The sequence below is a fragment of the Mustela nivalis genome (genome assembly GCF_964662115.1).
Source record: "Mustela nivalis genome assembly, chromosome: 18".
Classification (NCBI taxonomy): domain Eukaryota; kingdom Metazoa; phylum Chordata; class Mammalia; order Carnivora; family Mustelidae; genus Mustela; species Mustela nivalis.
In genome coordinates this window covers 56,102,237-56,123,478 of record NC_139037.1, presented here as the reverse complement: position 1 = coordinate 56,123,478, position 21,242 = coordinate 56,102,237, and the positions used below count along the sequence as shown (strand labels likewise).

Here is a 21,242-nt window from a genome sequence, read left to right as displayed (position 1 = left end):
GGGGTGTCAGCTCCATCACTCCCAGCTGTGGGCAAAATCATACCCGTGTCCTCTTGCCCAGATGTCTGCACTCTCTGGGCTCTCTGGTTTGCTTCTCAATTTTGGTTCTAGAAATCTCTGTTCTCAGAACCAGTGGAGATATAGATAGGCAGAGGGGGAATGATGGAAAGATAGTGGAGAGATGGACGGACGGGAGGAAACAGTCTTAAAAACCGGACTGGAGTTTGGAAGCTGGATATCTGGGGCACGAGGGAAGATTCTGAGGGCACGAAAGTACAAAGAATGTATGTGGAAGGGAGTGGCAAGCCACTAGGGGGTTCTGAGGAATGGGGGATGGTGTCCTGTCCACCGTCTGCAGGACAGACGGACAGAGGGAGGGACTAAGGCTGGGGTACAACCAGCTGAGACCCCAGTTAAAGATGATACAGCACTTAGAATAGTGCCTGGCGTTTAAGAAAAATGCATTTGAATTTCTCTCTCTTTTGTTTTTGCCTTTGTTGCTCCTATCTGCCTGTCTTACCTCTTAGCACTCTCCTCTTTTCGGATAACCTCAAAGCTCTCCCAAGGTCAGGCAAGACTCTGCGGTGGCTTGCCTCTCCATCCTCCTCTTTCTGCTTGGCTGGTCTCTTGCTGCCCCTAAGAGAAGCTAAGGTCTGGGACCAAAACCAGGGGTAGGGGCCCAGGTGGAAGAGGGAGGCTTGCCGGCTCCTACAGAGCTGGTTCTCAAAGTAGGGTCCCTGGGTCCCTGATTCGTCTCTGATTCAGACCAGCTCCATCTGCATCATCTGGGAACCTGTCCGAAATGCAAATTTGGGGTTCCACCCCCATACCCTAAGAATCAGAAACCGGAGGAGCGGGAGAAGCAGGGTAGTCTGGGTTATAACAAGCCTCCAGGGGATTCGGACGTGCACAGATTTCAAATATCCGCCGCCAGGAGGTGCTGCGGGGAGAGGCTGGCTCTCCAGGCAATCCTGATTGTGTGGTCTGTTACCAGGGGTGGAGCCCCGGTTTACACCCAGGGACGCTGCCTGCCGCGGAGGGGGTGGGGGCGGGGAGGACAAAGCTGCGGGGCCAGGGGTGGGTTCTCCCAGTGGCTGCAACAGGTGGTCTCCCGAGCAGAAACACAAACACTGTCCCAACCGCCAAAGAGAGGGCTGTTTCCCACCCAGGCTAGCACGGGAGACACCTTCCCTGCTAACCTCGGCTCCCGACCCAGCACCTCCTGGCCTTCCAGAAGCGGCGTCCTGTCGCAGCCCGACCTCTTTTTCCGAACATCATCCAACCCAGAGCACAGCCTCGCTTCCTTCCTCAAAAATTGTGGTAAAATAGGGGCAGCGGAGCGGCACAGTGGGTGGAGCGTCCGATTCTTGGTTTTGGCTCAGGTCCTGATCTCAGGGTCGTGGGATGGAGCCCCCCCCCCCATGGGGCTCCGGGCTCAGAGTCTGCTTGAGATTCTCTCCCTCGCCCTCTGCCCACCCCCATGCCCCCAGCTTGCTCTTGCTCCCTAAAATAAAATAAATAATACCTTCTTTAAAAACTGTGGTGAAATCTACAGGATGCAAAATGTATCCTTTTTACTGTTTTAAAATGCAGGAGGCGGGGTGCCTGGGTGGCTCAGTGGGTTAAGCCACTGCCTTCCGCTCAGGTCTTGATCTCAGGGTCCTGGGATCGAGCCCCACATTGGGCTCTCCGCTCAACGGGGAGCCTGCTTCCCCCTCTCTCTCTGCCTGCCTCTCTGCCTACTTGTGATCTCTGTCAAATAAAAAAATAAAATCTTAAAAAAAAAAATAAAATGCACAAGGCTGTGGTGTTATGTACTTTCACAGTGTTGTGTGACCGTCACTGTTCTGTTCCCATTAAACACTAACTCCCCATTCTGCTCCCCCCACCCCCAGCCAGCCCCTGCTAACCTGGGACTGCATTCCCAGACCCTGGAATCATGACCTGAGCCGAAGGCAGACGGTTAATGACTGAGGCCCCCAGGCATCCATCCCCCTGACTTCAATTCAAAATCATAAAAAAATAATAAAAATCACTTTTCTTTGAACCTTCCCCTTCTCCCCCAATAAAGTACAAGCCTATGTCCTGTGTGGGTCTCATCGAGATGCCCATATGTGTGAGATGTTAAACCCACATGTGCTCACCTCCTGGTGTCCTCCTGACAGCCTTGGCTCAGGGACGCTGACAGCTATCACCAAGTCTGTCTTGAAAACCAGCCTATGAAACAGTCAGACTCCCCATCTCCCTGTCACTGGAGAGACGACCGGTTCCAAACTCAGGTTTGGCTGTTTGTGGCTGGAAAGCCAATACTCAAGACACAAACATTGGTGGGAAAGGACATTGGTGGCCTTATTGAGGAGGCTGGCGATTAGGGACAATGGTGGACCCACATCTCAAAGACCACCCTTTTCACCTGGAGGGAGCTGGGGGGCTTAAAGGGGAAGGTGTGGGATATGGTGAGGGGGTTGTGTGCAGGCAAAGCTGGTGCTCAGCACTTGACCATTTGTCCTTGAAGGCTTCCAGATTCCCCCGATAACCTGCCAGTCCTCAAGGCTCCCAGGTGTCTCCCAGTACGGACTGGTTCAGCAGCCCAACAAGTTACATCTGGACTCTTCCCTGCACCGGGAACCAATCACTGAGGTACCTGAGGCTGTTTTCCAGGGCTCCCCTTCTGGAAAGCCTGGTCCTTTGTGCCTCAAAGTCAGCGGGCAGCAGGATCTCAAGGAAGCAGCTAGTTAGTTCTGCTACAAACCGAGGGGTTTAGGTCACCAAGCAAGAAGCTTGAAGCAAGTTAACTCTTAACACGGGTGGGAGTGTGCTCACCATCCTACCCGCCAACCCCAGGGAGACCCTTCTTCTCAGTCTGGGCCAATCTCATCCACAAAATGGTACATTTACCTTCTTTTAAAAACGAGAGAGGGCGGGGTGCCTGGATGGCTCAGTGGGTTAAGCCTCTGCCTTGGGCTCGGGTCATGGTCTCAGGGTCCTGGGATGGAGCCCCGAATTGGGCTCTCTGCTCCGCAGGGAACCTGCTTCCCTTCCTCTCTCTCTGCCTGCCTCTTTGCCTACTTGTGATCTCTCTCTCCCTATGTCAAACAAATAAATAAAATCTTAAAACAAAACAAAACGAGAGAAGGATCCTGCCCCTCCTTCTCCCTCTGTCTTTCTGCCTGCAGGTGCTCGCTGTCTCTCCTGCACACTTTCTCTCTCTCTCAAATAAATGAAATGTTTCAGGAAAAAAAAAATGAGAGAGAAGGTGGCCTCCAGCTACATCTTCTACACCAAGGAAATTGCTAGATGCCCACTGTGGACAGCAGAGCCATTGACTTGGTGACCCGTGGGTTCCTACCTGCCCGAGGAGAAAAAGATGTCCAATTAAGCCAGAATCTTGCCAGAAAGGAAGGGGCACGAATGTCCGCTTACGGTAGAATGCCCCGTGAGACACTCAGGCAAACCTCCAGTAAGAATGTTTTGTTTTCCCTCATTTTGGGTCCGATCCCCCAACCTACCTACCCCTCATCTCCCGCTCATGACAATAACAGCCCTCCCCCAGCCCTGAGCCTTGTAAGCTGTGTTCTCCCCGGACTCCAGTCCTGAGCAGACCCAGCGCCAGGGAGGAGCCCGTCTGGTGCCGAGATGTGGGTCTGTGTCCTTCGAGGGGCTGGTCTCCCCTCGAGCTCCCGAGTCCAGAGTCCCCACACGGGGCAGCCCGTTCACTCATTCACTAAGAGGAAGGGGGGGGTCCACCTGCACCCCCGGCGGCCTCCATCCCCTAGGAAAACCAGCACGGATCCAAACCAGCATCGGGGGCCAGCGTGTTTTTGCGCTCCTCTCTGTTCAGGACTCTTAGAGGGGGCCATTTAGAGAAGGAAACAGAAGGCGAGAGTGGTGTTGGGGGGCAAGGAGAGAGGCTGCTGGACCAAGCAGGCAGGACAGGATGGAGACTGGACAGGGAAGCCGGTGACTGGGGCTCCCAGGACTGGGCAGGGATGGGATGACCCCAGGGCGCTGGCTGGAGGGGCCCTTTCCTGCGACGGGGACCCCACATGATGGGCAACGTGGGGTTCCCCTGGGCGAGAGCCCCCGAGGGTGGGACCCAGGCTGGGTGATCTTGGAGGTCCCAGCCCCCAGCCCCGCCCCCACCCACAGGGTGGAAAGGATCACTCACTCCCTGCGAGTCCGGCAGGGGCGGGGCCGAGGGGGCTGAGTAAGGGAGAGTTCCGGGACCCTCAGGAGGGGTGTGGGTGGGCACCGCTGGCCGGTGGGATTTAAGCCCCGGGTCCTAGGGGCAGAACCTCGCACACAGGCCTCCGGGGAGCGAGGAGAGCGGAGGATGATGGCCCCAGGCCCTCCCGCAGGTGTGCCTGGGCCTGCCTGAGGGGCCAGAGCCCGGGCTGAGGCTGGGGAGGCCCCCCGTCCGGGAAGGGGGTCCCACACTGTGCTTGGGGACTTCTGTGGGGCTGGGGCTGGACTTAAGTTCTTGGGGGTGGGCTGAGCAGAGGGCGCAGTCGCCCCCTCACAAGTGTGAGCGAGGCTCTGGCCCTTCGAGGGAGGAGCTGGGGGGCAGGTGGGAGTGGGAGCCCGCCTGAGCCTGGGACGCCCACCCTCCCCGCCTTCCGTGGCTGCGGGCCCGGGAATCACAAGACAGGACCTGTAATCGGGCCCGTTTCAAGGACGGGGACACCGAGGCCCCGACACGCGCAGGGACTTAGGCAGGCAGCGGGAGAGCCTGGGCCCGAGCCCGCAGGGCGTCTGGGCCACGCGCCGCCGCCCACCCGCAGCTGTGCCTCCCACCTGCTCACGGGGTTCCGCCCAGGCAGCGGTGGGGGAGAGGCGGCGGCGGGCTGGGGGCTCTCTTCGGGGCTTCTCTGACCCTGGGTCCTTTGCTCAGGGCCCCCAGCACCCCAAAGGCTCCCGAGGCCCCGGAAGAAGCGCACGGTGTACCTCAAGGCACAGCTGCGGGAGCTGAGGAAACATTTCGCGAGGAACCGCTCCCCCAGCCACCAGGAGCACCTCGCCCTGGCCGCCAGGCTCCACCTGGACGAACAGCAAATTCGGGTAGGACCCCCGCGCCCCCGGGTCCTCAGTGATCACGAGATCTACTGGGAAGGTGGCACTTCGTGGGGGCTGGGCCCTCCCCCGCGCCCGCTGAGCAGACTGAGGCCAGAGGCTCCAGCGGCTAACAAGGGGCCCCCGTGTAGAAGCCGGACCGGACCCCAAGTTCAGCCAAGCCCCTGTGCTGTCCAAACCCGCCAACGTGATCCCGCCCGGACTGAAGCCGCGGGGCTGGGCCTCTAGGCACCAGCGTTCAGGGCCTCGGTGAAGCCCTGCCCCAGGGGTGCGGGGTGCCCATGCCCTGCCCCTGCTGCCCCCTGCACTTGACCCTGTAGCTTCCTGCACTCCACATCCCAGGGGCCTCAAATTGGATTTGGGGCCATAGGGAGCAGTGTGAGGCCTGATTTTTTCTCCTGAGCAACCCCACCCCTGGCCAGAGCCAAGCCCTTTTTCACACCTCCTCCTTGTCCCCTCTGTCCCTGCCTCCAGGTGAGCCAAGCTCCGAGGCTGGGACCCCCTGCTGCACTGAGGGGCCATAGAGTCCCCGCATCCGTCCCTGTCCCCATCCGGGCCCCGGGCCCTGCTTGCCTCACGTTCCCAGGGGTCCCAGGCGTCTCCAGTGTGGCTGGGCGCAGCCCACGCGGGTCCCCCCGGCAGCAGCGTCTCTAGCTTCCGCCTGCCCAGCGGGACCCAGAGCGCCCCCCCCCCCAGGCGTGTCCCTTCTACCCACACCCCTGTCCCAGCCCTGGACCCAGCCAGGCCTCAGAACCCCTTCGCCTCAGACTTCTCTCTAGACCCCATCCTGGCCCCCGATTTCACAGTGCCCCTCTTACCCAAGACCCCTTGGAGGAACCCTCTCTCTTTCCCTTTGATGTCCAGATCCCAAGAGGGAGAGGACACCTCCCGTGCCCGCCTCCCCACCTCCCAGAGGACAAGTGACTCAGATGCTGTTACTGGATACATAGGGCAATCTGTCCCCACGGAGTCCTGCAGTTCCCACGGGGTCAGAGGGGACTAGGGGGTCCTCCAGCTTCATGCATCGCCTCCTGGGCGGGGACAGTGGTGGCGGGTCAGGCTGCACCCCAGATTACTCCTTCTCACTGGGACCACCCCCATGCCACCCGCTGAGGTGGGATATTGTGTCCACTGTGGTCCCCACAGGTCATGCTGTTGTGTGTCCCCACTGGTACTCAGGGGCCCCTGTGGGCATTTCTCCGGGCTCCCAGGTATCCCACGGAACCTCTGCTTCAGAGATGCTCTGAGATCTTACTAAAGTCCTCAAGCAGCCTTGTGGGGGAATTTAATCAAAATTGCATGACATCCGTCAGTGGTCTGGGGATGAACTGAATCCTTACCATACCAGCGCTCCGATCAATGGATAGTATTTATTCCTTCATTTGGTTGTTTACAAAGACTCTCCACCAGATGTTCCTATTTATCCGCAGAGGTCTTACAGACGTCTTTCTGGAGGTATAGTTGCAGTGTTTTATCTCTTATGCCTGACTTTTTAGATGACAATTGAATATTTTATTTTTCTGATCTGTTTGTCCTATATAGAGGGTTCGGCTGATATATTTACTATGTATCCAGGAACCTGGTTTGCAGCTTTTAATTCTAATGACTTAATCTGGATCTTGTTTGAGGGATTGATACTTTGAAAATTAATAGAGCTCATGGTCCTCTTGGAAACACTTTTTCTACTGCAGAGTCAGCTAGATTTATGCCCTTCTTTGACCTTCTCATCCACCCCCCCAACACTCGGAGAAACCCTCACCCCTTCTCTCGGCTTCTTTGTCTCCTCCCTCCCCAATTTCTGCTTCGCCCCCCCCCCCCCCCCGCCGTGGCCATCTTGGCCCCTGGGTCTCCCCACAGCTGTTTCTCTAACCCTGTCCTGGTCCCATTTAGCAAATACTCCAATCCTCTTAAGCCGGGAGGGCCTCAGCAGAGCAGAGAGAGAATTAGATCAGATTTGGGGGAGGGACGCTCATGTGACCATGTCTGTGGAGGGGGAAGGGGAGAAGTGTGTGTGTCAGGGTTGGAGTAGGAGAGAGAGAGAGAGAGAGAGAGAGAGAGAGAGTGTGTGTGTGTGTGTGTGTGTGTGTATGGTTCGAATGTGGAGACACTGCTGGGAAGTACCGAAAGCCGGTCCTTATCTGACAGACCCTGCTAAATGTACACACAAACCACCCAAACCCCACCCCAGTTGTCCCTGGGAGATACCTAATTTTGCATCTATCCCAGGCGAGGGAGCTGAGATCAGGAACATCCCTGAAGCCTTCTGGGGGACGGCGGGGCGGGGGGGGGGAGCAAGGTGAGGGGTCAGATGAGCTTCAGACTCACACCCTGGTCAGAGGGAGGGAGGCTGCTGACCCTGGGAACCGCCAGGAATGGCAAACCATGGAATGGCAAATCGACGGATTTTCTAACAGTGGAGACAGTTCTCTTTTGCCTTGACCAGCTGCACAGGACCTGAGCAGATTAAATAGCACAGATCCCTCCCTACTCACCTTTCTAATTACATTTCACCTTTTACCTAAACAGCCCCAGGTCCCCTGCCCCCTCTGAATCCAAGAAACTTTGTTATCCTGGGCTGCATCGGGACCATCCCAGAGGAGAAGCATCTGGACCTTCTGCTCAGCTCAGGAAGGAGGGGAGGGAGTGGTAAATTCTTAAAGGCAGGTCTTGGGACTCCCTTATATCTGTATCCCTCAAAGCAGCAACCAGAGCAAGAATTATTCTGTTTTCCAACCTAAATAAATAAATAAATAAATAAATAAATACAATGGCACGTGGATCACTCAATCACACGGCTAGCCAACACTGTTGATCTGGAGGGACCCATGGTGACCCCTATGATCCAGAGGGCTCCCTCTTTGGTGCAAGGTCTGCTGGCATCCATGGCATCAGTGGGTAGAGGTAAGACTCTACTGTGCACCCCAGTGTTCATAGCAGCAAGGTCCACGATAGCCAAACTGTGGAAGGAGCCAAGATGCCCTTCAACAGATGAATGGATGAAGAAGACGTGGTCCATATACACAATGGAATATTCTTCAGCCATCAGAAAGGATGAATACACAACTTTTGCATCAACATGGACAGGACTGGAGGGGATTGTGCTGAGTGAAGTAAGTCAAGCTGAGAAAGTCAATTATCATATGGTTTCACTAACTTGTGGAGCATGAGGAATAGCATGGAGGACATTAGGAGAAGGAAAGGAAAAGTGAAGGGGTGGAGATCGGAGGGGGAGATGAAACATGAGAGACTGTGGACTCCGAGAAACCAACTGAGGGTTTCTGAGGGGAGGGGTGACCCCTGTGGTGGGTATTAAGGAGGGCACGGATTGTAGGGAGCACTGGGTGTTATACATAATGAATCATGGAACACTACATCACCCTTTTTGCTAAAATCCATCTAAAAAAAGTCAAGTGCCACAAAAAAGAAAGGTTTTTAAGGGTAGTTGTTTTTATAGTAAGCGAACGCAGTATCCACCAATGATTTTGTTTGTAAAAAATTAAAGCCCCCCCATTTTTTTTAGTCTTTACCTAAAATTCCTCTAAATAAGTGCCTAACAGGAAATACCTCTAAACTAGTATAGCTTTAATATTGTTGTCACGGTAAACAATGTGCCTGGAGACACAGGTCAGATCAAAGGTGGGGGTCCTTCATGGGACACCTGAGTGGCCCAGTGGCTAAGCCACTGCCTTTGGCTCAGGTCATAATCCTGGGGTCCTGGGATTGAGTCCCACTTTGGTGGGGGGGGGGGTCCTTGCTCAGTGGGAGGCCTGCTTCTCTCTTTGCCTCTGCCTACTTGTGTGCTCTCTCTCTCTCTCTCTCTGATGAATAAATAAATAAAAAATCTTAAATAGGGACGCCTGGGTGGCTCAGTTGGTTAGGCAGCTGCCTTCGGCTCAGGTCATGATCCCAGCGTCCTGGGATCGAGTCCCACATCGGGCTCCTTGCTCAGCAGGGAGCCTGCTTCTCCCTCTGCCTCTGCCTGCCATTCTGTCTGCCTGTGCTCGCTCTCTCCCCTTCTCTCTCTGATAAATAAATAAAATCTTAAAAAAAAAATCTTAAATAAAAAAAGATGGGGTTCCTTCAGGGCCTCCTTTGAGGGGACAGAGAAGCCTGTTGTGATGTCTTGAGGCCACCAGGGGGCACCCACACACCGCCGCCTCTGAGCCAGGACCTTGGGCAGGATGGGAGAGAGGCTCTGCGTTTTTCCTGGGAGGAAAACAGGAAAAAGACAGAGGTAACATAATATTTGCTTCCATTCCTATAATTTAAAGCCAAAAAGCTAGAAAATACTAATTTGGCAAGGATTTTGGAACCATGGCTGGTTCGAATTTAAATCGGAGCAATCTCCTTGGAAAGCAGTGACCCGAAGTCACCAAATTGCAATGTTCACGCATTTTAGGATCAGGCAATCCCAGTCCTTGGTGTGTATCCGAAAGAAACGTGCTCCAAGACATGTACAGACAGATACAGTCGAAGGTGCATTAAGGATTATAAACCCAAGCGAGCAGCTTCCCAAATACCTATCAGGAATGAAAAGGATAAACTAAGTTTGGGGGCATTTGTGCAATGAAATAGTGTTACAGGAGCTCAAATATCAGGAGCGTAATGACCGCAAGTCAAGCGAGCGGGACATAGAATGTGACATTGAACTTATGGAGAGCATAGCACTTGCTTCTTGAGAGGCTGCCTGCTTTCCAGAGTGGCTTACGATTTTGCATTTCTGCTAGTGCTAGGGCTTGAAGTTTGTGCCCCTTTCGAATTCTTTTTTTTTTTTTTAAAGATTTTATTTATTTATTTGACAGAGAGAGATCACAAGTAGTCAGAGAGGCAGGCAGAGAGAGAGGGGGAAGCGGGCTTTCTGCTCAGCAGGGAGCCTGATGCGGGGCTCTATCCCAGGACCCTGGGATCATGACCTGAGCCGAAGGCAGAGGCTTTAACCCACTGAGCCACCCAGGCGCCCCCCCTTTCAAATTCTTATCTAGAAACCCTAATGCCCCCAGTGATGGTATTAGGAGGTGGGGGGCTTTTGGGAGCTGATTAGTTCAGGAGGGCGAATGGATTGATAATGAGTGGGCTCTTACAAGGGAGGTCCCAGAGAGCTAGCTCCCCCTCTTCTACCCTGTTCAGAGACAAGCAGAAGTCTGCCCATCCCCCCACCCCTGTCCCCGCTAGAGGGCTCTCACGGGATCATGCTGGCGCCCTGATCTCAGACCTCCAGCCTCCTGCACCATGAAAAATAAACTGCTGTTGTTCTGTTGTTTATACGCCGCCGTCTTGTCTTATACTTACAACACTCACCCAGTGTCTCAATATGGTTTCATTTTTTAAAAATATTTTATTTATTTGAGAGAGAGCATGAGAGATCACAAGTGGGAAGGAGGGGTAGAGGGAGAAGCAGACACCCCACTGAGCAAGGGGCTTGACCTGGGGCTTGATCCCAGGCCCCCCCGGGATGACGACCTGAGATGAAGGTAGACACTTAACCGACTGAGCCACCAGGCGCCCCAGAAATGACCTGTTTCTTAGTAACTGTCAGTTACGTGAAGCGTTTAGTTTGTGAAAATTCACCTGCCTCTACACACGTCACCTATGTGCTTTATAAAATATACATATTAGTGGATAAATCAAGTGTGGTATAGCCATAAAATGGAATATTACTTGGCCATAAAAAAGAAGTGAACTATGGATATGTGTGCGACAAAATGGACGAGCTTCAGAAATGTTCTTCCAGCTTTCGGTGCTGATAGCCCTCTCGCAAACATGGTAAATGTTCCTAAACCCGCCGGACTTTTCTGCAAGAAGTATGACAAGCATTAACCCCACAAAGTGACACAGTACAAGAAAGGCAAGGATTCTCTTTATGCCCAGGGAAAGTGACATTATGACAGGAAGCAGAGTGGCTATGGTGGGCAGACTAAGCTGATTTTCCGGAAAAAGGCTAACTCTATAAAGAATATTGTGCTGAGGGGCGCCTGGGTGGCTCAGTGGGTTAAAGCCTCTGCTTTCGGCTCAGGTCATAATCCCAGGGTCCTGGGATCGAGCCCCGCATCGGGCTCCCTGCTCCACAGAGGAGCCTGCTTTCCTTCCTCTCTCTCTGCCTGCCTCTCTCCCTACTTGTGATCTTTGTCTGTCAAATAAATTAAAAAAAAAAAAAAAGAATATTGTGCTGAGGTTTGAATGTGTTGAGCCCAATTGCAGATCTAAGAGAACACTGGCTACTAAGAGATGCAAACATTTTGAACTGGGAGGAGATAAGAAGAAGAAGGGCCGATTGATCCAGTTCTAAGTTTCATATTTTGTTATATTATGAAGACAATAAAACCTTGAAGTTATGTTCACTTCAAAAAATACAAACCCCCAAAACCACATTATTCTAAGAGAAAGAAGCCGGACACAAAAAGTCACGTATTGGATGATTCCACTTATATAAAACATCCAGAATGGGTCAATCCATAGTGACAGCAGAAGACGGTGAGTGGTGGCTGGGGGCTGGAGGAGAGGCGAGGGGGACTGTCTGCTTCATGCGTACGGGGTTTCCTTCTGGGGTGGTGAAAATGTTTTGGATCTCGGTAGAGGTGTTGTTTGTGCAACATCTCGATGACGTTAAGTCCCATTGAATTGTTCACATTACAATGGGCAATTCTATGTCATAAATTTTGCCTCAAAAAAAAAAATTCAAAGTGTATATTATACTTCAAAAAGTCCATGAGCAGAAGCTTGAGTCTCTGAGAACTTACTTCACTTACCAAAGATCATACAGTTAGCCATTCAGCAGGATTTGGATCTGAAGGCAAGCTCTTCCCCACAAATGTCCCCCTGGCTCACCACCGCACCATGGTCAGTAGTATACTGATTACCACTGAACACTAGTCATGGCTTATTTTTTTTTCAACAAAAGGAGTCATCCACAGGTTAGAGACACCAAATCTTTATTGTCATAATAATCAGGGAAATGATATATTCTGAGAGGCAGCTGATGAGTCCTATAACTTCTGTCTCCTCAAGGACACCAAGACTCATTTAGAGACTGTGGAAGAAAAACAGGTTTGGATAGTATCAGTTTATTACCCTTCAAGACAGAATGATCAGGTGCCTCTCTGATGGGAGATCTGGTCTACCCAGAACTAACTAGCATGAATAAGTAGAACAGGAGAAAGAGAGATGTGTTGTAAATCAGTGGCCATAGGAAGGTTTAAGACTTTCTCTCTCCCTTTGAAGTTCAGTATGCCACTATTGATCATTTTAGTTTCTTGATTATTTAATACAAATCACAGTCTTTTATTTGAACAGATTCACTAAATTGGTTATTTTCAGTGGTAAGAAAGTTAAAAACAGGCAGTCTTGTAATGTTGACAGAGGATAAATTGGAATAACCCCAAATGTAACACAGACCCTCGAGATGTACATACCCTTTGACCTTGTGATTCCGCTCAGTTAGTCTACTAATAACTTTTAAAAAGCCAACCCTCACACACTCACTTAAAAAGCAATGTGGAAGGTAACCATTGAAGACAAACAAGTTATACTCTCATAGAATAGTATATCTGTATTTTGAAATTTGGTGAAAGCATGAAGAAAAGGGAGGTAGTTTTATGAATTCAGGTGGAAAAATCACCATAATGTGTATATTTAAATGAAGATCAAGTATCAAGTCACAGAACAAAAGAAACAGTATTACTCATTCATGTTTTAAAGGACCTTGAAATTGTTATCTTTGTGTAAATGCCTAGAATAAACCCAGAAGAGCATGTCCTGAGCGGTTGGTTGGATTTTCTGCCATGGAAGAGAGTAGGAAACAGAGCGATGTCAGTGGGACAGGGAAGGGGTAACGTTTTACCCATATTCACGTGCTGCCTCAATGTTGAAGTGAGCAAGAGTTCATGCATCACTTGTGTAAATCAAAATCGGAATTTAAAAAATAAAAGTCCGGGTGCTTGGGTGGCTCAGTTGGTTAAGCCTTCAGCTCAGGTCATGATCTCAATGGGCATATTCTCGATGTCTGTTTCCAGATCCATAAAAAGGCAATTTTGGTGGGGAGAGAGGTAATGAGTGGAAAGTTTATAACTGAGCCTATCGTAGGGGCTCATTGAATGGGAACAGCTAGTAAGTGGCTTGCACAAAGCCTCATTAAGATGATGGGATTTAGGGGCGCCTGGGTGGCTCAGTGGGTTAAGCCACTGCCTTCGGCTCAGGTCGTGATCTCAGGGTCCTGGGATCGAGTCCCGCGTCGGGCTCTCTGCTCAGCGGGGAGCCTGCTTCCTTCTCTCTCTCTGCCTGCCTCTCTGACTACTTGTGATCTCTCTCTGTCAAATAAATAAATAAAATATTAAAAAAAAAAAGATGATGGGATTTAACACTGAGTTTGGGTATAACCTATTCCTTTGAGCCTTGGTTCCTCATTTCTCTGTGGGCATAAACACATGTCCGTAATCACTCCCTGAGGTCATCGTGAAGGTTGACTAAGACACTCTTTTACACTCAGTAAAAATCCTCACTGTAATTTAAGAGCATGGAGATGAGTGAGCTCTCTGTGGTCTGTCGACCAGGCTCTTCTCCTGTTTTCTTTTTAATGGAAACTAGCTCATTTCTTCGTCCTCATAGGGTCAAGGACAGGTTGCTCAATCCAGGGGCCAGCAAGCTAGAGCCCAGAGGCCAAATTCAACGGACTGTCTGTTTTTATGACCCATGAGCTATTGGTTTTCTTATTTTTAAGTGAATTTTAGCTAAAAATGGAAGTCAAAAGGTGATTGAAACTTTGCGACCCCTGAAAATTATATGAGATTCAAATTTCAGGGTCTATAAATAAAGTTTTATTGGAACAGCCAGCCACGTTCATTTGTTTTTTATGGCCTGTGGCTACTTTTGTGCTACTGGGTAGAGTTGAGTATGTGAGAGACCATAAAACCTGTGCTAGACTAAAAACTTATGAAATGTTTGCTGAGCCCCAATCTCATCCATTACTGAATAATGTAAACCTCAACCTTCCCTTTTCATTAACCTAGAAAGTTCCCCACTTTAAGAGATCCCCCCAACACAACACACACACAGACACACACACATAGCCTTCTTAACCAGCCAACTTACCCAAAAGGAGAGCACTGCTTCCATTTCCCATCTTCGTTATAATTTTTTGTCAATGAGCACCAACTCCGATTCAAAACATAGCCATTCTTGGTGCATTCATAAAAGAGCTGTTTTCTGTAGAGGAAGGGGAAGGCACACTTGGGGGGATCTGCAGAGAAAGGAAGGAGCAGAAGCGGAAGTATGAACATGGCAAATTTTGGGATCAACCATCACTAAACTCAAAACCCGTGCTTTGTCTCCCACACCCAGCTCTTTTCAAAGTGGTCAACACAAGAGAACAGTCATTTGGACTCGGGTTTACCCAACATCAAAATCACACAGTCAGCTCCTATCAGTCGAATCTTGGATCCCTGGCATCCAAGACAGCCCGTCATAGCGACGCTCACCTTTCCCCGTGCAGTACTGCCATCTGCCTTGGAATTTCTTGTCGAGTGAGCACCAGTCATAATCGCTGTGGAGGGAGATGCAGTTGTAGTACATGGAGTCGCCATACATAAATGGAAAGACACACGTACTGTTAACAAACTCTGGAAGAAAAGAAACATGCTGGTGTGGGGCAAGCTTGCAAGGGGAACTGACTTTCTAACGTCCATTCCAACAATTCGCACTACACTCGCCCACCCGCTGCCCTGTGTCTGCATGGGGCTGGTCTCTCCAACTTGTCTTCCCTGTGCGTGGCACAAAATACCCATGAGCAGAGGACCCACACTTCATTTCCTAAGCCGAAATTCTGGAGTATTTCTCATAGTCTCCTTTCTCCCTCTCTCTCAGAAAAGTAAAACTGTTAGCTTGCCAGAATTGGCTCCCACGTATCTCGCGAAGCTATCTACTTCTCTCTGCACTTTCATCACTACCGTAGCATTGCATCTTGCCTTGACCATGACAATAACTTATTTCTGGAAGCTTCCAACCTATTTGTTCCATCCATCTCCACACTGCGGAGAGAAAGTCCATTCGCAAAGACCAGCCAATTAACAACCTATTAACACCAAACGGCTCTTAGGATCAGAAGCAGCATTGAAATGGCTCACAATACTCTGCTCGCTCTTGGACTTGAAGCCTCACCTTGGACTTTCCTTCCTGCGTTCTCTCTGCTCACCCCTTGTTAGGTGTCCTGAGGGTGCCGCCATCTTTCTTGCCTTGGGGATTTACCGAAGATTTTCTCTGCTTGGCAGGAAAACCACACACCATTTGCCTGTTTAACCCTCTTCTTAGGTTCAGCCTAGATGTGAATCTCCATGGAACCTTCTGGAAAATCCAGACTGCGCTAGATCCACTTGTATTGCACTCTCATACAGGTTCCCATTCCTTTTAATTATTTAATGCATAATGACTTGTTCAGAGTCTTTCTCATTTGTCAGAAATGACCCCATGTATCTTATCTAAAGCTAGACCCATGATATCAACTGATAGGGACTGGCACATGATAGAGACTTAATGAATAAATATTGTTTGACCCTTCATAAGCCTGAAGTAATTTTGACCCAGATTAATTTATTGCTATATGTTGTTTATATTTGCTATATGTTATTTATATTTTTATTATATATATTATATATGTGTTATATATTATATATATTGCTATATGTTACTTATATTGCTATATGTTATTTATATTTACTATTTAATAATATGTTATTTATTAACAATTATATTAGCACCTTTATTATGTTAATATTTAACCGTGTTATTTGTCATTGTGAAATTTATCATTTAATATTTAAATCATTTAACAATTTGTATACCATTAGTAATTGTTATGCTTATGATTATTTAGTTATTATTATGTAGTTACAGAATATAGCTTACTCTCTGCTACACAGATTGGACATAGTTTACAAGCAATAATGCACGCAATGATATCCCCACATCAGTCCTGTGAACTGGGTATTGTCATGAAACTCCTGCAAAGGTCAGCTTTGGTCCTCAGCATGCGATCCCTACACCCAGAGACGCTGCTGCCTGCCAACTGCCCTGAAAACAGCTTCCTTCTGACTCCAAAGCCAAGAGGGCTGAAGGGCCACATTTTGCAGGCTACGTTAGTTCAACCCCCAAACAAGTAATTGGTCACTGAAGCAATGAAGAAACCAACCAATCTATTTGGACTCCAGTGTCCCTTTCCCTGGCTTGACTACCCCACAAAGTGTTCCCACCTCTGCATTTCTCTCCCGAAACCCCCTATTTAATGTGTGTAGGTTAAAACTGAGTACCAGTCATACACAGGGGGAAATGGGCCACTTCTTTCAAGAACTGAGACCCTGAGACAACGTTAGCTAACGTGAGCAGGTAAGAGTTCCATGACTCACTTTCTAACTTAAAAAGCAGATGCAGAAGATCACATGTAGGCTTCCATTTATATGAAATGTCCACAAAAGACCAATCTCTAGAGACGGGAAGGAGACTGGTGGTTGCCTGTGCCTGGGGATGGGAATTTGGGAGGCAGGTGACGACGGCAAATGGATACGAGAGGTCTTCTTGGGGGTGACGAACATGTTCTAGAACTGGATTGTGGTGATGTTTATACGCCTCCATAAATTTACTAAAAAATCATTGAATGGTACACTTAAAATGGGTGAATTTTATCAATCTGGGATTTGGCTGTCATGACCAGGGAGGACCTTTACAGCTGGAAGAATAACAGAAGAGCAAAATGGTGGGAAGTGCAAGGATCTCCAAGATCATGACATTGTTTTGTGTGTGAGGCTAACATTTGAGACACTAACAAATGAAGAGATGTCTCCTTACCTAGAACCGGCGGGTGCAAATGGGTAATCAATTCTGAAAGTGAAAAGAAATGAATAAAATTTAGACCCAGCTCTTAAAATACTCCATTCCTAGACTAATGACTATTAGAGATTTTATTTTTTATATTATTATTATGATGATGATTTATTTCAGAGAGACTAAGAGAGTGGGGAGGGTCAGAGGGAGAAGCAGACCCCCTGCCGAGTGGGGAACCTAATTTGGGACTGGATCCTGGACTCTAGGATCATGACCTGAGCTGCCTAACCCACTGGGTCAAACAGGTGCACGACTACTGACTATTAAAATACCTTGAAGTACATGTAGCCAGCTCTCCGAGGGTTGTTTTAGGTCAACTGAGGAGATGTCTCACATCCACCCAAGAAAGCCCCTTAACTTAACTCAGGTGTGAGCTCTGACTGTCCCCACGGTCTTTCTTGGAGTAAGTTCGAGGAAGTCTAGTGTCACCCAATCATTGGTTGAAATTCCACAAGTCTGAAGGTTGGAGGAAACGTTCTAGCTTTTGCCCACATGTCAACGTTTCAGGAAAACAACCTGTTTGCTCAGTGTGCCCTCAATGGTGATTTTGTTCTGTAGTGTTTCACTTCTTGGAAAATTTTGCTCTTGTATCATCCCTGAGCCTATTGTGGGGAGTAAGGTTAGACCATAAAAGCCAGGTTAGACCTTGCTAAAGACTAGAAGAGAAATACAAAGGTTTGTTACCCAATAACATTGACTAATGTCTACTGCGCTGTTGCCATGTTCCAGCTGTTCTCCTCAGTTGACCTAAAAAAGCCCTTGGAGAGCTTCTCATTTGGAGCTCTCTCTTCCTCCTCATTCCCCCAAAAGTTTACAGATGAGAAAACAGGAACAGAGAGAGTCACATGACCACCAACTGGTAGGAACCAGGTCCAAAGTCAAGACGTCTGACTTCAGAGGCTGTGTTCTGACCATGATATTGATGCCATCTTGGAATTGCCAAGTGCAAATGACCTGTGCAGGCAAGTGACTTACCTGTGCAATCCATGAACCTGACTTTGTCTCTGATACAACAATGCTCATTTGTAGGTTCACATGAGACTCTAACTCAGGAGCTGCTGTCTGGCACCAATGTTAGGTGATCGCAGCCCTGCTCTTCAGAAAGAAGCTAACATATCAATGATTTTGAAGGCATGGTTAAATAAATAGTCACTGGGGTAGTTTTCTAGGTGTCCACCTTCGTATTTAGTGCCTTATGCCAATTATCTACTTAATACTGGTTGCTTGCACGGCCCCTGAAAGATTGGGATTATTATTATATATTACATTTCTTGGTTACATATTGACAATGACCTCCATGTTGTAGGTACACAAATGGAAGTGTAGAGAGGGAAATCACTGTCAAAGTCATAAAACTGAATAGGTAGGCGCTCCAGAAACCGAGCCTTTAAAATGATCCTGCCTCTGGGGGGCGTTGTTTCTGTCCCTGAAACCCTTCTGGGAGCTGCCACAAAGCTGAGCCCCCACTCTGGATGCTGGTGGTGAGTTAGGATACTTTTAGCATAAAACCATGGGTGCTGAAGTTTCTGCTTTGTCTGTCGCAGTGCTCTCGGCTTGCCACAGAACCACTAATGTTCGCCCACGTCTCATCTCTGCGGTCTGTAATCCCCACAGCCTTCTCATTTTACACGTGAAAGAGCAGAGAGACACTTTCACCCAAACATTGGCCACAGTCAAAAATGCGTGCGGCCTGGGCTCCTGACCACCTCGATCTTCTGGTTCCAAGGAACCGGCTATTTCTTCCGGTTCCCCCAGAAAAGGTCCTTGCCATTCCCATCTACTGATATGGCGGAACCCCACCAGATCCTTACAGATCATCTGTCACTGTGCTTTAGGTCACTATCACACTGCGCCTCCGGCCAAACATGACTACTTTTTACCATTTGATAAATGGTTTTGACCCCTCCCACCGGGTCCTCCTGGTCCGCCTCCAGCTAACGATGCTGACTGAGGACCACGGATACTGACTGAGGACCTACAGTGTATCCCCTGTGTTTTGAGAAAGGGAAAAACACAGCCGCCCGACGCCCGACACCGAAACCCTGGTCCTCCACCGCTCCCTGTGCCACAGATTACCAACCACGCCTGTGCCCTGGGTGGCTGCTTCTTCTTGACCTACTGACCAAATCTTCCTCCTTGTGCTGGTCTGTCTTCCCCCTCCGGGAGGGTTTGCCGACACCCAGACAGAATCCCCGCTCCCCCGCAGCATTCAACGGAGTCAGCCCCGGCTTCTCTGAACCAGCCCCCCAGATCTCTCAACCAGAGTCCAAACTCTGGAGCAGATTCCAGCACGCTGGGCTTGGACAGCCCGGGGTGCCCCGCGCATGCGCAGTCTCCACGGCTCCGGAGCTGGGCCGGGTGGGGGGTGGTGGGAGTGGGAACCAACGCGGACCCCTCCCGCGTGGTGCAGGCAGGGCTCGTCCAGGGTTTTAATCCTTACCCCGGCGACGGCGACGGCGACCTGAGATAAAGACCACTTGCTCTCTACTGAATTGATGTTTTCTGGGGAGGCAATTTATACGGTTCAAACAGCAACTGAGTGATAAAAGGGAGATCGTGAAAGAGAACTTTGCAAAGCAGCACGTGTTAAGTGTCCTCTTTCTCTTATTTCTGTTTATTTTTGTTTTTAAGTTGTGGTAAGAACATTCTGCGGCAGATCTCCCTTCTTAACACAGGTTTCAGTCCGCATTACAGTCCTGCCAACGGCGGGCAGACGGTCCTCAGCCTACACCCACGGAACAGCAAGCTCCCCGGCTCCCTTCTCCCCAGCCTTGGCGTGCACCCCTCCGCACGGTGTTTCTGGGAGTCTGACAATCTCAGACACTTGATACAAGCGGAGCCCCCTCACCCTTTATTTTGCACCAGCTGTTAATGCTGTAGGTCAAAGACCCCAGTGGAATCCGGTTCCTGTCCTGCTTACCGCAACCGTTGCATCCCAGGGGGTCTCCCCTTCCTGCGTGACCCCTGCTCCCTCCTTCACCCACCTGCTTTCAGCCCACCCACACAGACAGCCAGGGGTAGCCAGCTCACTGGACTCCTCATCACCTTCGGGCACCTGTAGACGGCCTGCCCCAGAGCCAGTGTCGCCTCTGGTTTATACTCTCGGCGTCTGCCCCTCCCACGGGAGCTGCTCTCCCGGCACAGGGCACCCGGACTGACTCCACAGCAGGCTCTCAGCGCCCTAACTCGGGGTGGGGGGGGGTGCATAGAAGAATCAGCAACATCCCCCTGAGAATGCACGTGCTGACAGTGGGCTCCCTGCACCGGTTCCAGCCTCCTCACCTGCACGAGTCAGAAATGCAACTCCTTCGCCCCCCATCCCCTCCCCCATTCCCCCAGTGCCACAATGCTTAAGTTTGGGAACTCCTCTTTCCATATCCATTTTGTACCATTTATTCCCTTAATTACTGTTTTTCTTTTTTTAAAGATTTTATTTTTCTGTTTACTTTGGAAAGAGAGAGCGAGAGCAAGGGAGCGAGGGCGCGGGAGTGGAAGGGAGGAGCAGAGGGAGAGAGAGAATCTCAGACCAACTCAGCACTGAGCCTGAGCCCGGAGCCTAGCGCAGGGATCGATCTCATGACCCTGAGATCTTGACCTGAGCCGAAAACAAGAGTCAGAAGCTTAATGACTGAGCCACCCAGGGACCCCACATAAAGGACAGATGCTTACCCAGTTCCCACGTGTGGGCGTGGCCCACGTTAGACCCCTCTCCCAGTCACCCCCTCCCCCTCTGGAGGGATCTGGGGGAAGAAGCCGGCACACTTTGCACGAGAGGCGAGGGATGGAAAGGTGAGTACCGGTAAAGGGGGCGGGGGTGTCCTGGTGGACCCCTAGGGCAATGCAAGATGAGGAACAAGACAAGCATCACCATGGCCGACTGTGGGGAAGGGAGGGCACTCACTTCACCCTTGCGCGTCAGTCTGTTTGAGCTAAGTTCTTCCCATGGTTACTTCACTCACTTGCTGCCCCTTTGTAAGCACTGGGGGACCGGCTACTGGTGAGAAACACATCTGCCTTTTCCAAACAGAGATGAGAAAATGGAACAGGAGAAACTTTGATAAAGGCACGAAGCCTGGAGAAGCTGCGTGTCCCCCACCTAGCATGTGGGGTTTGCTTTTTCCCCTTTTGCTATTTTGCTTAAAGGGATGGAGCGGAACACAGTCTCTGACCTCTCCTGCAGCCAGAGCGCCGCCCCAGGCTGGGAGGAGTCTCACACAGCTCCATGTCCCAGTTTCCCTGGCTTGACAGCTGGGGAAACTGAGGCCAAAGTGGCAGAGCACAGGTTCACTCCAGGCAACCAGCTGAGT

At 50.2% G+C, this 21,242-nt stretch overlaps 1 protein-coding gene across 1 annotated transcript; it reads right to left on the bottom strand.

Annotated features, from left to right (window-relative positions):
- Positions 1–12,017: 12,017 nt before the first annotated feature.
- Positions 12,018–19,989, bottom strand: LOC309852263 (binder of sperm protein homolog 2-like). The gene is made up of 5 exons (XM_082708544.1): positions 19,920–19,989; positions 16,900–16,932; positions 14,541–14,681; positions 14,155–14,302; positions 12,018–12,097 (listed from the first exon to the last, which is right to left on the bottom strand). Exons 1-5 carry the CDS (start codon positions 19,975–19,977, stop codon positions 12,091–12,093), a joined length of 387 nt encoding a protein of 128 aa, XP_082564670.1. The 5' UTR covers positions 19,978–19,989; the 3' UTR covers positions 12,018–12,090.
- Positions 19,990–21,242: the final 1,253 nt, after the last annotated feature.

What these genes read in the sequence shown, in the direction of transcription:
- LOC309852263 (XM_082708544.1), bottom strand. Translation starts at nt 19,977, where the DNA reads ATGAGGAGTCCAGTGAGCTGGCTACCCCTGGCTGTCTGTGTGGGTGGG. An exon ending in TGTGGGTGGGCTGAAAGCAG is followed by an intron (nt 16,933 to 19,919) that starts GTGGGTGAAGGA and finishes TTTCACTTTCAG; the next exon opens with AATTGATTACCCATTTGCAC. An exon ending in GCAGTACTGCACGGGGAAAG is followed by an intron (nt 14,303 to 14,540) that starts GTGAGCGTCGCT and finishes CTTTCTCTGCAG; the next exon opens with ATCCCCCCAAGTGTGCCTTC.